Genomic DNA, 17,980 nt, shown 5'->3' with positions numbered 1-17,980 from the left:
CGGGACGCGCTACCGGCCGGAGCGCCCCTGGTCACCGCTCTGCACCTCGCCATCAGGCACGGACAGTGCTACCCCCTCTATCTGCAGCTGGCACCATCATTTGTTCCACCACGACCCAGCAGTGCATCGCACTAGGTAAGCCGGCATTTATTGGGCATTTGCCAGGTGCTATTTGTATATATCTCTGTGCGGGGGACGGCTGCAGTTTAGTTCCATGAGTCTGGCAGTATTAGTTTATCAGTCAGAGTAGTTTCACTGTCCTCTGGGACATTTATCTTTCTTGGGGGTATTGCATCGCATTGTATTCCAGTGTATTTGCTCTGTACTATTTCTTTGCCTGTCCTTTAGCGCGGTTTCTATATATCTTTCATAACTGGTTCAGGACCCAACAAGAAGGGGGGCACTGCTAGACCTAATATTAAAGGGCCACTGTCACCCCCTCCAGCCATTATAAACTAAAAGAGCCACCTTGTGCAGCAGTAATGCTGCATTCTAACAAGGTGGCTCTTTTAGTTTTTGGTTCATGTATTCCCAAAATAAAGCGTTTTCAAACTTATCCAAAATACCTGTCTTTATCCAGGGACGCAGGTCCTCACCCCCCTGCTTGAAACGCCACACTGCCGTCACTCAAATCTTCAGGGGCGCCGGGCACCGCCACCTCCGCGCTGTTTTCGCATGAATTCTGGCGCCTGCGCTGTGTTGTACTGTGTGGGGCAGGCGCAGTAAGCTCTGGCCATCTGACGTCCCAGCCAGGCTTGCAGACTGCGCCTGTGCGGCCACCCACCTTGGTAATCCCAGCCCCGCAGTGTGTTATGCATCATGCACAGTGCGGGGCTGGAAATCATAGGAAGGGCGGCCGCACAGGCGCAGTCTGCAAGCCTAGCTGTGACATCAGACGGCCAGAGCTCTTTGCGCCTGCCCCACACAGTAGTACACAGCGCATGCGCCGGATTTCATGCGGAGAGCGGAGGGGGCGGCGCCCAGAGCCCTTGAAGATTTGAGTGACGGCAGAGTGGCGGTTCAAGCAGGGGGGTGAGGACCTGCCTCCCTGGATAAAGACAGGTATTTTGGATAAGTTTGAAAACGCTTTATTTTGGGATTACATGAACCAAAAACTAAAAGAGCCACCTTGTTAGAATGCAGCATTACTGCTGCACAAGGTGGCTCTTTTAGTTTATAACGGCTGGAGGGGGTGACAGTGGCCCTTTAACCAACAGGCCAGACTGCATAGCACATATAAGGGTTGGGGGTCACTTTGGGAATAGTGATCACAAAATAATAAGTTTTCATGTATCCTTTAATAAGATGTGTAGTAGAGGGGTTACAAGGACACTAAACTTCAGGAGGGCAAATTTCCAACGGATGAGAGAGGATCTTGGTGCAATTAACTGGGACGATACCCTGAGACATAAAAATACACAAAGAAAATGGGAGACGTTTATTAGCATCCTGGATAGGACCTGTGCACAGTATATACCGTATGGGAATAGACATACTAGGAATAGGAGGAAACCAATATGGCTAAATAGAGCTGTAAGGTGCACAATAAGTGACAAAAAGAAAGCATTTAGAGAATTAAAGGAAGTAGGTAGTGAGGAGGCATTAAATAAATACAAAAAATTAAATAAATTCTGTAAAAAGCAAATCAAGGCAGCAAGGATTGAGACAGAGAGACTCATTGCCAGAGAGAGTAAAAACAATCCTAAAATATTCTTTAACTACATAAATAGTAAGAAACTAAAAAATGATAGTGTTGGCCCCTTTAAAAATAGTCTGGGTGAAATGGTGGATGAGGATGAGGAAAAAGCCAATATGCTAAATGACATTTTTTCATCAGTATTTACACAAGAAAATCCCATGGCAGACAAAATGACTAGTGATAAAAATTCCCCATTAAATGTCACCTGCTTAACCCAGCAAGAAGTGCAGCGGCGTCTAAAAATCACTAAAATTGACAAATCTCCGGGCCCGGATGGGATACACCCCCGTGTACTGCAGGAACTAAGTACAGTCATTGACAGAGCATTATTTTTAATCTTTAAAGACTCCATAACAGGGTCTGTACCACAGGACTGGCGTATAGCAAATGTGGTGCCAATATTCAAAAAGGGGACAAAAACTGAGCTCGGTAATTATAGGCCAGAAAAGCTTAACCTCTACTGTGGGTAAAATCCTGAAGGGCATTCTAAGGGACGCTATACTGGAGTATCTGAAGAGGAATAACCTCATGACCCAGTATCAGCACGGGTTTACTAGGGACCGTTCATGTCAGACTAATCTGATCAGCTTCTATGAAGAGGTAAGTTCCGGATTGGACCAAGGGAACCCAGTGGATGTAGTGTATATGGACTTTTCAAAAGCTTTTGATACGGTGCCACACAAAAGGTTGATACATAAAATGAGAATAATGGGGATAGGGGAAAATATGTGCAAGTGGGTTGAGAGCTGGCTCAGGGATAGGAAACAAAGGGTGGTTATTAATGGAGCACACTCGGACTGGGTAGCGGTTAGCAGTGGGGTACCACAGGGGTCAGTATTGGGCCCTCTTCTTTTTAACCATTTTATTAATGACCTTGTAGGGGGCATTCAGAGCAGAATTTCAATATTTGCAGATGACACTAAACTCTACAGGGTAATCAATACAGAGGAGGACAATTTTATATTACAGGATGATTTATGTAAACTAGAAGCTTGGGCTGATAAATGGCAAATGAGCTTTAATGGGGATAAATGTAAGGTCATGCACTTGGGTAGAAGTAATAAGACGTATAATTATGTGCTTAATTCTAAATCTCTGGGCAAAACAGTCAATGAAAAAGACCTGGGTGTATGGGTGGATGACAAACTCATGTTCAGTGGCCAGTGTCAGGCAGCTGCTACAAAGGCAAATAAAAGCTCTAGCTGAACTAGAGCGGGTGCAGAGAAGAGCGACCAAGGTTATTAGAGGACTGGAGGGTCTGCAATACCAAGATAGGTTATTACACTTGGGGCTATTTAGTTTGGAAAAACGAAGACTAAGGGGTGATCTTATTTTAATGTATAAATATATGAGGGGACAGTACAAAGACCTTTCTGATGATCTTTTTAATCATAGACCTGAGACAGGGACAAGGGGGCATCCTCTACGTCTGGAGGAAAGAAGGTTTAGGCATAATAACAGACGCGGATTCTTTACCGTAAGAGCAGTGAGACTATGGAACTCTCTGCCATATGATGTTGTAATGAGTGATTCATTACTTAAATTTAAGAGGGGATTGGATACCTTTCTTGAAAAGTATAATGTTGCAGGGTATATATACTAGATTCCTTGATAGGGCGTTGATCCAGGGAACTAGTCTGATTGCCGTATGTGGAGTTGGGAAGGAATTTTTTTCCCCAAAGTGGAGCTTACTATTTGCCACATGGGTTTTTTTTTGCCTTCCTCTGGATCAACATGTTAGGGCATGTTAGGTTAGGCTATGGGTTGAACTAGATGGACTTAAAGTCTTCCTTCAACCTTAGGCTGCTTTCACACATCAGGTTTTTTCTTTCAGGCACAATCCGGCAGTTTAAGGCACAATCCGGATCCGTTTTTTTCTTATGCCGCATCAGTTTTTTTCCCATAGAGTTGTATTAGCGTCGTATTGTGCCTGAAGGACATGCGTTTCATCCGTTTTGTGCCGGATCCGTCCCTTCAGGCTTTTTTTGCTGGACACAAAAAACGTCTCCTGCAACGTTTTTTGTGTCTGGCGAAAAAGCCTGAAGGGACGTTTCCGGCAATAAACGCATGGAACTGATGTGTGAACGAACATTTCCGGCGACCGAATCCATTTTTACACATTGAGCATGCCCAGAAGCTTTGTTTTTATGTCTCTCTCTCTCTCTCGTCAAAAACCATGCGCCGTACAGAGAGCTGGATCCAGCTAAAAAACGGATCTGGTGCATCAGTTTTTCACAATTTACACCGGATCTGTTTTTTAGCAAATTTGCCGGATTTAGCCTGAAACCAAAAACCTGATGTGTGAAAGCAGCCGTAAGGCTATGTGCACACGTTGCAGATTTGCCTGTGGAATTTCCTGTGCAGATTCTGAATTTCTTGGCAGAAAACGCAGGTCACAATCTGCTCCTTTTTTTGATATGTGCACACGTTGCATATTTATCATAATTAGGCATTTAGGACAACATTGGATCATTCAGAAATCCACAATGAACTTCTGCAGTGAGTTTGCTGAACTGAAAGTAAAGGGGCTGAATAATATTGCATGCCCCACTTTTCAGTTTTTGAATTTCCACAAAAATTTAAAATAACCAATAAATATCGTTCAACTTCACAATTGTGTTCCACTTGTTGTTGATTCTTCACCAAAAATTTACATTTGGTATCTTTATGTTTGAAGCATGAAATGTGGGAAAAGGTTGAAAAGTTCCAGGCGGCCAAATATTTTCGCAAGGCACTGTATTTAAAGGGACTCTGTCACCTGAATTTGGCGGGACTGGTTTTGGGTCATATGGGCGGAGTTTTCGGGTGTTTGATTCACCCTTTCCTTACCCGCTGGCTGCATGCTGGCTGCAATATTGGATTGAAGTTCATTCTCTGTCCTCCATAGTACATGCCTGCACAAGGCAATACCTTGGATTTTATTAACCCCTTAATACCATATGACGTACTATCCCGTCCAGGTGACCTGGGACTTAATTCCCAGTGACGGGATAGTACGTCATATGCCTATCGCAGCTGACATCCGGCACTATGTGCCAGGAGCGGTCACGGACCGCTCCCGGCACATTAACCCCCGGCACACCGCGATCAAAGATGATCGCGGTGTGCCGGCGGTGCAGGGAAGCATCGCGCAGGGAGGGGGCTCCCTGCGGGCTTCCCTGAGACGATCGGTACACGGTGATGTACTCACTGTGTACCGAGCGTCTTCTCCCTGCAGTCCCCGGATCCAAAATGGCCGCCGGGCTGCATCCGGGTCCTGCAGGGAGCACTTCCGGGTCAGGATCAGGCTGCAGCTGCAGCTCTAATCCTGCCCGGCTGTATGTCAGATCACCGATCTAACAGAGTGCTGTGCACACTGTCAGATCGGTGATCTGTGATGTCCCCCCCTGGGACAAAGTGAAAAAGTAAAAAAAAAAATTTCCACACTTGTAAAAAAAAAAAAAAAATTCCTAAATAAAGCAGAAAAAAAAAATATTATTCCCATAAATACATTTCTTTACCTAAAAAAAAAAACAAAAAAACAATAAAAGTACACATATTTAGTATCGCCGCGTCCGTAACGACCCGACCTATAAAACTGGCCCACTAGTTAACCCCTTCAGTGAACACCGTAAGAAAAAAAAAAAAAAAAACGAGCCAAAAAACAACGCTTTATAATCATAACGCTGTACAAAAAGTGGAATAACACGCGATCAAAAAGACGGATATAAATAACCATGGTACCTCTGAAAGCGTCATCTTGTCCCGCAAAAAACGAGCCGCCATATAGCATCATAACCAAAAAAATAAAAAAGTTATAGTCCTCAGAATAAAGCGATGCCAAAATAATTATTTTTTCTATAAAATAGCTTTTATCGTATAAAAGCGCCAAAACATAAAAAAAATGAGATAAATGAGGTATCGCTGCAATCGTACTGACCCGAAGAATAAAACTGCTTCATCAATTTTACCAAACGCGGAACGGTATAAACGCCTCCCCCAAAAGAAATTCATGAATAGCTGGTTTTTGGTCATTCTGCCTCACAAAAAATCGGAATAAAAAGCGATCAAAAACTGTCACGTGTCTGAAAATGTAACCGATAAAAACGTCAACTCGTCCCGCAAAAAACAAGACCTCACATGACTCTGTGGACCAAAATATGGAAAAATTATAGGTCTCAAAATGTGGAGACGCAAAAACTTTTTTGCTATAAAAAGCGTCTTTTAGTGTGTGACGGCTGCCAATCATAAAAATCCGATATAAAAAACGCTATAAAAGTAAATCAAACCCCCCTTCATCACCCCCTTAGTTAGGCTAGGTTCACATTGCGTTAATGGGTTAACGCTAACGGACATCGTTGCACGGCGAAAATGTCACAATTAACGCCGTGCAACGGGTCCGTTAGCACAACCATTGACAGCAATGTGATTTTCGGGTGTAGCGCATCGCTAGAGCGTGCCATTTTCGGCTCGCGCTAGCAAGGTGCCATTCTTTTGTGGCGCGCCTCAGATGCTGCTTGCAGAGCGGGGACGTTAACGCGACCACTAAACACGACACCTAAAAAGACATTGCGTTAGCGCAATCCGCTAGTGCTAAACGGATTTCCCTAACGCAATGTGAACCTAGCCTTAGGGAAAAATAATAAAATTTAAAAAAATGTATTTATTTCCATTTTCCCATTAGGGTTAGGGCTGGGGTTAGGGCTTGGATTACATTTACGGTTGGGATTAGGGTTGGGATTAGAATTAGGGGTGTGTCAGGGTTAGGTGTGTGGTTAGGGTTACAGTTGGGATTAGGGGTGCGTTTGGATTAGGGTTTCATTTATAATTGGGGGGGTTTCCACTGTTTAGGCACATCAGGGGCTCTCCAAACGCGACATGGCGTCCGATCTCAATTCCAGCCAATTCTGCATTGAAAAAGTAAAACAGTGCTCCTTCACTTCCGAGCTCTCCCGTGCGCCCAAACAGGGGTTTACCCCAACATATGGGGTATCATCGTACTCGAGACAAATTGGACAACAACTTTTTGGGTCCAAGTTCTCTTGTTATCCTTGGGAAAATAAAAATTTGGGGGGCTAAAAATCATTTTTGTGGGAAAAAAAGGATTTTTTTATTTTCACGGCTTTGCGTTGTAAACTGTAGTGAAACACTTGGGGGTTCAAAGTTTTCACAACACATCTAGATAAGTTCCGTGGGAGGTCTAGTTTCCAATATGAGGTCACTTGTGGGTGGTTTCTACTGTTTGGGTACATCAGGGGCTCTGCAAATGCAACGTGACGCCTGCAGACCAATCCATCTAAGTCTGCATTCCAAATGGCGCTCCTTCCCTTCCGAGCTCTGCCATGCGCCCAAACAGTGGTTCCCCCCCACATATGGGGTATCAGCGTACTCAGGACAAATTGGACAACAACTTTTGGGGTACAATTTATTCTGTTACCCTTGTGAAAATACAAAACTGGGGGCTAAAAAATCATTTTTGCGAAAAAAAAAAAAAATTATTTTAACGGCTCTGCGTTATAAACTGTAGTGAAACACTGGGGGTTCAAAGCTCTCAAAACACATCTAGATAAGTTCCTTAGGGGGTCTAGTTTCCAAAATGGTGTCACTTGTGGGGGTTTTTAATGTTTAGGCACATCAAGGGCTCTCCAAACCAACATGGCGTCCCATCTTAATTCCAGTCAATTTTGCATTGAAAAGTCAAATGGCGCTCCTTCCCTTCCGAGCTCTGCTATGCACCCAAAAAGTGGTTTACCCCCACATATGGGGTATCGTCGCACTCAGGACAAATTGCACAACAACTTTTGTGGTCTAATTTCTTCTCTTACCCTTGGGAAAATAAAAAATTGGGGGCGAAAAGATCATTTTTGTGAAAAAATAAGATTTTTTATTTTTACGGCTCTGCATTATAAACTTCTGTGAAGCACTTGTTGGGTCAAAGTGCTCACCACACATCTAGATAAGTTCCTTAAGGGGTCTACTTTTCAAAATGGTGTCACTTGTGAGGGGTTCCAATGTTTAGGCACATCAGGGGCTCTCCAAACGCAACATGGCGTCCCATCTCAATTCCAGTCAATTTTGTATTGAAAAGTCAAATGGCGCTCCTTTCCTTCCGAGCTCTGCCATGCGCCCAAACAGTGGTTTACCCCCACATATGGGGTATCGTCGCACTCAGGACAAATTGCACAACAACTTTTGTGGTCTAATTTCTTCTCTTACCCTTGAGAAAATAAAAAATTGGGGGCGAAAAGATCATTTTTGTGAAAAAATATGATTTTTTATTTTTACGGCTCTGCATTATAAACTTCTGTGAAGCAATTGGTGGGCCAAAGTGGTCACCACACATCTAGATAAGTTCCTTAGGGTGTCTACTTTCCAAAATGGTGTCACTTGTGGGGGGTTTCAATGTTTAGGCACATGAGGTGCTCTCCAAACGCAACATGGCGTCCCATCTCAATTCCTGTCAATTTTGCATTGAAAAGTCAAATGGCGCTCCTTTCCTTCCGAGCTCTGCCATGCGCCCAAACAGTGGTTTACCCCCGCATATGGGGTATCAGCGTACTCAGTACAGATTGTACAACAATGTTTGGCATCCATTTTATCCTGTTACCCTTGGTAAAATAAAACAAATTGGAGCTGAAATAAATTTTGTGTGAAAAAATGTTAAATATTCATTTTTATTTAAACATTCCAAAAATTCCTGTGAAACCCCTGAAGGGTTAATAAACTTCTTGAATGTGGTTTTGAGCACCTTGAGGGGTGCAGTTTTTAGAATGGTGTCACACTTGGGTATTTTCTATCATATAGACCCCTCAAAATGACATCAAATGAGATGTGGTCCCTAAAAAAAAATGGTGTTGTAAAAATGAGAAATTGCTGGTCAACTTTTAACCCTTATAACTCCCTAACAAAAAAAAATTTTGGTTCCAAAATTGTGCTAATGTAAAGTAGACATGTGGGAAAGGTTACTTATTAAGTATTTGGCGTGACATATCTCTGTGATTTAAGGGCATAAAAATTTAAAGTTGGAAAATTGCGAAATTTTCTAAATTTTCGCCAAATTTCCGTTTTTTTCACAAATAAACGCAAGTTATATCGAATAAATGTTACCACTAAAATGAAGTACAATATGTCACGAGAAAACAATGTCAGAATCCCCAAGATCCGTTGAAGCGTTCCAGAGTTATAACCTCATAAAGGGACAGTGGTCAGAATTGTAAAAATTGGCCCGGTCATTAACGTGCAAACCACCCTCGGGGCTTAAGGGGTTAATTTAAATTTCTGTTCATTTTGTTCCTAGAAGTCCAGTGAGCAGTCCTTCAGAGTGACTGATACAGGGATAGCTGTCCAGTGGGCGGTCCTTCAGAGTGACTGATACAGGGATGGCTGTCCAGTGGGCGGTCCTACAGAGTGACTGATACAGGGATAGCTGTCCAGTGGGTGGTCCTTCAGAGTGACTGATACAGGGATTGCTGTCCAGTGGGCGGTCCTTCAGAGTGACTGATACAGGGATGGCTGTCCAGGGGCGGTCCTTCAGAGTGACTGATACAGGGATGGCTGTCCAGTGGGCGGTCTTACAGAGTGACTGACACAGGGATGGCTGTAAAGTGAGCAGTTCTTCAGAGTGACTGATACAGGGATAACTGTCCAGTGGGCTGTCCTTCAGAGTGACTGACACAGGGACGGCTGTCCAGTGAGCGTTACTTCAGAGTGACTGACACAGGAATGGCTGTCCAGTGGGCGGTCCTTCAGAGTGACTGACACAGAGATGGCTGTCCAGTGGGCGGTCCTTCAGAGCGACTGACACAGGGATGGCTGTCCAGTGAGCAGTTCTTCAGAGTGACTGATACAGGGATAGCTGTCCAGTGGGCGGTCCTTCAGACTGACTGACACAGGGATAGCTGTCCAGTAGGCGTTCCTACAGAGTGACTGATACAGCGATGGCTGTCCAGTGGGCGGTCATTCAGAGTGACTTATACAGGGATGGCTGTCCAGTGAGCAGTTCTTCAGAGTGACTGACACAGAGATAGCTGTCCAGTGGGCGGCCCTACAGAGTGACTGATACAGCGATGGCTGTCCAGTGAGCGGTCCTTCAGAGTGACCGATACAGCGATGGCTGTCCAGTGGGCGGTCATTCAGAGTGACTGACACAGGGATAGCTGTCCAGTGGGCGGTCCTCTAGAGTGACTGATATAGGGATCGCTGTCAATCATGGAGTCACTCCACCCACTAGACTTCTAACCCCAGGATGAAGGTTGAAACCAACCTATAACTTATCCTGACTCCATTTACACAAACCTATGTACAATGAATCTGTTCAGTTCCTTCTGCTCTTTAGCATTTTCATGGTGACAGGATTCCTTTAATGAGGGGAGCACACGACATGAGACTCACACGTTCTGAATGTGCCTCTTCCTCACTATTCTGTGGCATGTGCACGTACACTACGTGTGTGTTATGTCTCCGTCTGGACTTTGGTTTATAGTACAATTATCTTGTTACAGTCTGAACAATTGAAATCATTATAAATAAGCAAAGTGCGGATCACAGAGTGAGAATGAGAAGTCTGTCCCACATAGGGCTGCATGCACATCAGAGGTTACCTTCTGTTCCTTATATATACCCAGTTCCTTTTCTTTTGCAATTCTCTCTTCCTTTTCTGAAAGATGGAGATGTGAGATGTTAACAAAACATGAATGAGGTTTGCTGGATCTTGTCACTTTCACTGACACATCAAGACGTCAAAGAGTGAATGCAAAATCAAGGCGCTTACCTTTTTGTTCCCGCAGGTAGTCCGCGTTCTCTCTCATCCACAGCTCTGTCTTGATTTCAGCTTCTTTTTCATTCAGAATATACTGAGGGGTAGAAGAGGGAAAAACACCAGGTGAGCTCAGGCATAGAGGGGCTGAATTCAGGGCTGCATCTTGCATTTGCTGTGTAGGAACATCCAGTTCAGATGTGCTTCAACAATGGCTAGTACAAGTGCTCCTCAGTATTTCCAACTGGGACATGTCTTTTTAGATAAGATCTGTTTACTAACAGCAATAGGGGGAGCAGAGAGGTCCTCTTTATCGTGGGGCACCTTACAATGCTTACTTATACAAGTCAGTTACTATGCCCACCACAGCTTTTGACAAGGAAGAACTAAAAGGACCAGACTTGAATACAATGAGGTCCATTAATTTAAAATGGTCAGCATCGTCACTTTAGTTTTTTTTGTAGAACACGTACTGGAAAAACAAGCCTTCACATTGTGGGCTCACCCACTACCCCAAATCAAGCGTGTGATAAGATCCTGTGATCAGCGGTGGTCCCAGCAGTATGACTCCCAATGGATCATATATACTGTATATAGTCGAGTTTTTCAGCACATTTTTAATGCTGAAAAAGCCCCTCTCGGCTTATACTCGAGTGAGAGTCCCACAAGACATAGGGGGAGCGGCAGAGACACGGGTCACAAGAGGCAGGAGCTGGCTGCTGCAGCTAAAGCCTGTGCGTGCTGTGGCTAAAGCCTGTGCCTGCTGCTAAAGAGAAATGAATATTCACCACCGGCTTCCTGAAGCTGCCAGGCGATTATGTGTGCACTACTTAAGGGAATGAATATTCCCTACCCTCCACTCCCATGGTCGTGGAGAACAATCAATATTCATTCCCTTTAGTAGAGGGCACACGTGAAAGCCCGGCTTCAGCAACAAGCCAGCGACTGTGACTACGGTGCCCACTATTAAAGAGCAATGAATATTCACTGCTCTCCACTCCTATAGTCCTGACATGGAGAGCAGTGAGTATTCGGGCAGCTGTCCTCGGTTTGTAAGCAGCCCATGACGTCACTACTATCCGCTGTTTACAAGCATATATCAGCTGCTGACACTGGAACAAGATGCTGCGAGGGAGCACAGGAAGTAAGTAGGATGGTTTATTTTTTTTAATGTTCTTCTTATGGGTGCCATGCATACTAGGATAGGGATGAGGGGGCCATGCACACGGGGATGGGGACAATGGGGCCATGTACACCGGGATGGGGACGAGGGGACCATGTACACCGGGATGGGGACGAGGGGGCCATGCATACCAGGCTTATACATGAGTCAATTAGTTTTCCCAGTTTTTGATGGTAAAATTAGGTGCCATGCTTATATTTGGGTCGGCTTATACTTCAGTATATACGGTACTTAACCTGTGTAGAGGTAACATACACTTCTCACAAAAAAATAGGGATATTTGGCTTTTAAGTGAAATTTCAGAATAATCCTAAAATACACTCTAACCTTTTCAGGTGAACTTAATGTGACCTTGTCTAAACTTACGAATACACATGTCCAACTGTTCCAAGGTTTCAACAAAAAAAAAAAAACTTTGAAGAAAAAAATCCAGCTCACCGCAGTAGAATCCAAAGCTATTGCATGGAAAGAAGTTTGTGTTAGCAGCAAACGAGCAGTATCAAAGAAGGAAGGGTATCCAGCAACAGATCCATCGGTGAATAATTATTTAAAAACAAAATCTTTAATTTATAACATGGTTAAAATTATGGTATAAAATCATTAGTTTAGAAAAAAGGCAAGTAACCCAGGAAACTCACAGCCTTGCTACTTTGAGTATGGGAACACTGTGAAATATGATTAAGAACCCGTTTGATATGCATATGGCCATGAGTTTCCCAGGTCACTTGCCTTTTATCTAAAGTAATGGTGAGATGGCTCATGGCTCACGGTGTTAGCAAAGACCTCACCAAAGTCACCGCAGTTCAGCCCGGCTGGGAACTGAGCCTCAGTGACTGGATGTAACCTCTATGACGTCACCCCCGGTCTCTGACGCTGTGTTCCCAGCAGCTCATTCACCAGTGGTTCTCAGCCTGGACAGTTGCATCTTGGCATCATCCAGTTTGAAAACGAATTATCCCTAGACATGGATTACAGAGTGGGACAGAACAACAGACAGGTAGAGTATATTGTTGTTTTTTATTTTAGTTTTATTACAGGAGAACGAGTGCTTCGGTGGTATTAGGCGAGGTTGTAAGTATGGTTTAATTAAGATTATTAAAAGGAGTCTATGTCATTTTTTTCAATTACAGGACTTTATTCTTGGTGTGTGTGTTTTTACACAATGTAACTATGGTGTTGGTAAGGGGGGCATCTTATTGAAGCCTCTCCATTACTAACCTCAGGGCTCGTTGTCACCTGAAAATACAAAGGTGACATAAACCCCCACAAACATGAACCTCACTTGCCACCGCTACAGGGCAAGTGGGAAGAGCTGGGCAAAGCGCCAGAATTGGCGTATCTAATAGATGTGCCTTTTCTGAGCAGCTGCGGGCTGCTATTTTTAGGTTGGGGGGGGGGCAATAACAATGGCACCTTACCAGCCTGTGAACACCAGCCCCAGCTGTGAGCTTTAGCAAGTCTGGTTGTCAAAAATGGGGGGGACCCTAAGCCATTTTTTAAAATTATTTATTTAAATAATTTAAAAAAAAAACAGCGTGGGGACCCCTGTATACTTGATAACCAGCCCCGTGCTGTGAGTTTTGCCTTGCTGGTTATAGAACATACAGGGGAACCCATGCAGTTGCTTTTATTTATTTATAGCACAGGCGGTGGCTGATGAATACTCCCATCAGCCGCTCCTGCTGTCACTGTTATTAGCAGCAGCAGGGGTAGGCTGATGGGAGTAAAAGTCCCATCAGCTGCTGCCTGCTGTCTCTTTTATTACTTAAATATAACTCTGATCATTCTCACCTGCTTGCGTCGAACGCCGGCAGAGCAGGGAAAAATAAGGAGAGCCGTGTTCAACACCCGGCACCAGGGAACAGCGCTTACTGTAATGCTTCCTCCCTGATGCCTGTCCGTGTGGCACTGATGCGACACGCGCATGCCACACGTACTACAAACACAGACACTGACATCTCCAGTATTGGAAATATCAGGACGTGTGAAAGAGACCTTATAGTGGGTTTTTATGTTTGGCAGCTGTCACACACTAAAAGATGAATTTTATTGCAAAAAAATAGTTTTTGCATAACCACATTTTGAGAGCTATAATTTTTCCAAATTTTGGCCCACAGAGTTCTGTGAGGTCTTGATTTTTGCAGGACGAGTTGACGTTTTTATTGGCACAATTTTCGGGCACATGACATTTTTTGATCGCTTTCTATTCCGATTTTTGGGAGGCAGAATGAACAAACACCAGCAATTCATGAATTTCTTTTTGGGGGGGTGTTTATGCCGTTCCGGTGTGGTAAAATTGATAAGGCAGTTTTATTCATTGGGTCAGTACGATTACAGCGATACCTCACTTATATCTTTTTTTATGTTTTGGCGCTATAAAAAAAATAATTGTTTTTGCATCACTTTATTCTGAGAGCTATACATTTTTTATTTTTTCACTAATGGAGCTGTATGGCAGCTTGTTTTTGTGGGACAAGATGACGTTTTCAGCGGTACCATGTTTATTTATATCCGTCTTTTTGATTGCATGTTATTCCAGTTTTTGTTCGGCGGTATGATGATAAAGCATTGGGGTTTTTATGGTGTTCACTAAAGGGGTTAAATAGTGGGACAGTTTTATACGTCGGGCTGTTGCGGATGTGGCGATACCAAATATGTGTACTTTTATTGCTTGCATTTTTTCAAATATTTATTTAGAGATAGAATATATATAGATTTTTTTTTAATATTTTAACAATTATTTAAAAAAAAAAATTTTTTTGAACTTTTCTCTAACTTTTTTACTTTGTCCCACTATGTGACAATCATTTTTTGCAGGCTGATCGCTTCTATAGCATGCAAATGAAGCAGCATCTGCATGCCATAGAAGCGGTCAGCGCTGCACTGACAGGATTGCTGATCATGCACTGTGCATGATCAACAAGTTTCCTAGCTCTGGTGACCCGGATGTCATCATGACAACATCTGGTTACAATGACAATGATCGGGACCCCGCGTCACGCCGCAGGGTCTCCGATCCAAAGGCAGAGGGGCTGTCAGCCCTCTGTCGGCTTCCGGAATGCTGCAATCGTGTTCGATCGCAATATTTCGGGAGTTAAAGTGACCACTTCGGGCAGCTAGTGCCGGGTGTGAGCTGTCAGACTTAGCTGACACCCAGCGGCGATCGGCCACGCATGCCCCGTGAGCGCGGGCAATCGCAATGACGTAATATTCCGTCCATGGTCAAATTGGCTCAGGTCACATGGATGGAATATTACGTCCGATGTCAGAAAGGGGTTAACTATGTTATATATTAAAGATTTTTGTTTTTAAATAATTATTCACCTATGGATCTGTTGTTGGATACCTTTCAATATTTCAGTACTTTTTGCACAACTTGCTGTTCTCTAACAAGGAGCTTAGCGGCAAAATTCACAACAGGTGTTTGATTCATCAATTTCGGGGTTCAATTAGAATTGGTATCAAACAGTCCTCCTCATCATGCTGTTCACATTTTTTCATCCTAAAACCAAGAAGACACCTAGCAATTGATCAACATTCCCCCGCCATTGCGAGGCTTCAAGCAGGACGTACTCACATAGAAATAGCCATGACGTTAGACCGCCACAGTGTCATCAGCAGGATGCAATAGAGATACAGAGGGACTAGAAGAATCACAGAAAGGTGGATGCCCTTTGGCCACATCCCACACTGATGACAGCTTTATTAGAACCAGATGATGAATGCCATCCAACTCCAGGCAAGAGGGGTATAAAAATAGAGTGGAACTTACAAAGTGGTATAGTATGTGCCTGGTCTCCTAGGAATGGCGCCCGACACCCGACGCGTTTTCGGCACGTTGCCTTCGTCAGGCTAACGAAGGCAACGTGCCGAAACGCGCGTCGGGTGCCATTCCTAGGAGACCAGGCACATACTATACCACTTTGTAAGTTCCACTCTATTTTTATTTCCTTTGTTAATTTTGAGTTGGGAGCTGTAACATTTTACCGTACAAATTGCTGTGTACCTGGTCACTTTACTTAATGTGTGATACACTGACCCCTCATGGCTGTCTGTAATTTTGCACTTTTGCGCTTTTTCAATTAGTAAGCTTATCATTCATAAATATATACACATTTTTGTAGTTCCATTCTCTCACTATTAATAAGCTTATTAATTTTTAGATATGCACTTTATAATTTTGGGAATCAAAATATGGGATTTTTTCACACATCAGATCTTGGCACTTTGTTCTAATATGTTATATACACTATATATATTTATATATACATTTTGACAAACCATGTATTGATTTCAGTGTATTCCACAACTATTGCAATACTATTACCGTGGAATTGGTTAGCCCTTGTAACAATATATAAACAATTGTTTTAATACTTAATACATATATGTATACTTTTCTTTGGTCTTATTGTTTTTAACCTGTTATTTAATAAAGACTATGTAATTTTATTATTGGTTGTTAATTTGGACTTTTTTGGTCGGCCTCTGTGTTCTTGGGGTTGTTGCTAGTGCTATACCGGCTGTCCAGCTGTGTGGATTTACCTCCCAATATTTTTTACTACTTATACCCATATATATATATATATATATATATATATATATATATATATATATATATATATATATATATATATATATATATATATATATATATATGTCTGTATGTCTATATATACTTATATCTATACTTAATATTGATTATTATATATTGTGTTGGGAGGCACCCCTGATTATTGTATATATATATGTATATATATGTATAGTTATATCTATACTTAATATTGATTATTATATATTGTGTTGGGAGGCACCCCTGATTATTGTATATATATATGTATATATATGTATAGTTATATCTATACTTAATATTGATTATTATATATTGTGTTGGGAGGCACCCCTGATTATTGTATATATATATGTATATATATGTATAGTTATATCTATACTTAATATTGATTATTATATATTGTGTTGGGAGGCACCCCCGATTCTTGTTCATTGCCGGTCAGGACCTTGTACATATTTCAGGTTGTCAGATTTGCCCGCAGTATATGCATAATGCTTTCTGGGGCCATCTCCTTATTTACTGCTCACTAACAATGTGATATTTGTCACATAGATCACCAGCAGCGCTCCCGGCAGTGCACTCGCTAATAAGTCCATTTATTTCTCCACACAACAAACTGAGCAATAATAGACACTGGAAAACAGACTTGATTAAACACATTTATATCGCATGACATAAAAGGAGAAATCGGGTCTCACCCTGTCTATTTCATTGTCGTCAATCCCATTAAGGTCCAGCTCTCCATCTTCCACATTGTCACCGGCTGAAATGTAAGAAGCATCTCAGGATTACAGAGAAAGCATCAGCTTCAAGTTTCATTGTCAACTAACAGCACGGAAGATAAAAAAAGAAATCCCCCAATATTATAATATTAACTACCGTATATCCCGTATACGCATCCTGAACCTAACGGGGAGGGACCTCCAGTAACTACTCATGGCAGAGACACTATGTACAGTGAAAATGGCGCACAAAACAGATGTTACCTCTGTTCTATCAAAAACAACGTGTGGCTCAAAAGATGCATCTTTAATTTAAGCTAGACATAGCTAATATTTATGACTCCAAATCCTCGGCACATTGCCATCCCTTTATCGTGACCCCTTTAAGCCCCCTCTTGTTTTTGAAAAGTGCCCTTTGGATTCACGGTAAAAAATGAAAATTCCACACTCTGTTTTAGAAATGGCAGGATATGAAATAATATGCAGAAGCGTAACTATAGTTGGTGGAGAGGGTACAGCTGAACCCAATGTGCTCTTCTTTTGCCCCATATAAAAAAAAAAAACAGTACTGGTTGTCAAACATTTTGTATTGGCGCCTAGGAGCCTCAAGTTAGTGACTCCATTTCGGGTCTCTGGAAACCCCAACAAGACCGGTCTGACCTCATCAGAAATCTAAGGGACGGGCGTGCACCGATTTTATCACTAGTATGACGGATCTAGCCAAGCCACTTCGCCAGCAGTAACAGAACCTTAGGGAGGCCAAATACATTCAATACAAGCCCAACTTCACCAGCTTTGTGACGGTCTAATGTCCACAGTGGCATCTACATGACGAGAGTATAAAGCCATTGGGCATGTTGGATTTTGACATGCACATTCATTTTCTTTTCGAAAGGAGATAAGCTGCTGTCAGCAACTTACCGTAATTTCCTCGTCCCACTGAGAACACATGCACGCACATCCAAACTGAGCGTACACGTGTGAGGGGAGGTCGGGAGAAATGTATCTGAAGGAATATCATCTGAATACAGACGGCTTACAGACTGTGGTCAGAGCACCAGATGGTACG

General features: G+C 42.8%; 1 protein-coding gene across 1 annotated transcript in view; it reads right to left on the bottom strand.

The window, feature by feature from the left end:
- Positions 1 to 17,980, bottom strand: part of BRF1 (BRF1 general transcription factor IIIB subunit) — a 372,560-nt gene that overhangs the window by 97,750 nt on the left and 256,830 nt on the right. The window contains exons 12-14 of the mRNA XM_069734087.1: positions 16,888 to 16,952; positions 10,449 to 10,530; positions 10,279 to 10,334 (exon numbers count right to left, since the gene is read on the bottom strand). Of these exons, the coding sequence (XP_069590188.1) occupies positions 10,279 to 10,334; positions 10,449 to 10,530; positions 16,888 to 16,952 (203 nt within the window). The remainder of the gene's footprint in view (positions 1 to 10,278; positions 10,335 to 10,448; positions 10,531 to 16,887; positions 16,953 to 17,980) is intronic.

This window comes from Ranitomeya imitator, chromosome 1, assembly GCF_032444005.1.
Source record: "Ranitomeya imitator isolate aRanImi1 chromosome 1, aRanImi1.pri, whole genome shotgun sequence".
NCBI lineage: Eukaryota > Metazoa > Chordata > Amphibia > Anura > Dendrobatidae > Ranitomeya > Ranitomeya imitator.
The sequence above is the reverse complement of the archived record's forward strand: the minus strand, read 5'-3'. Positions and strand labels throughout refer to the sequence as shown.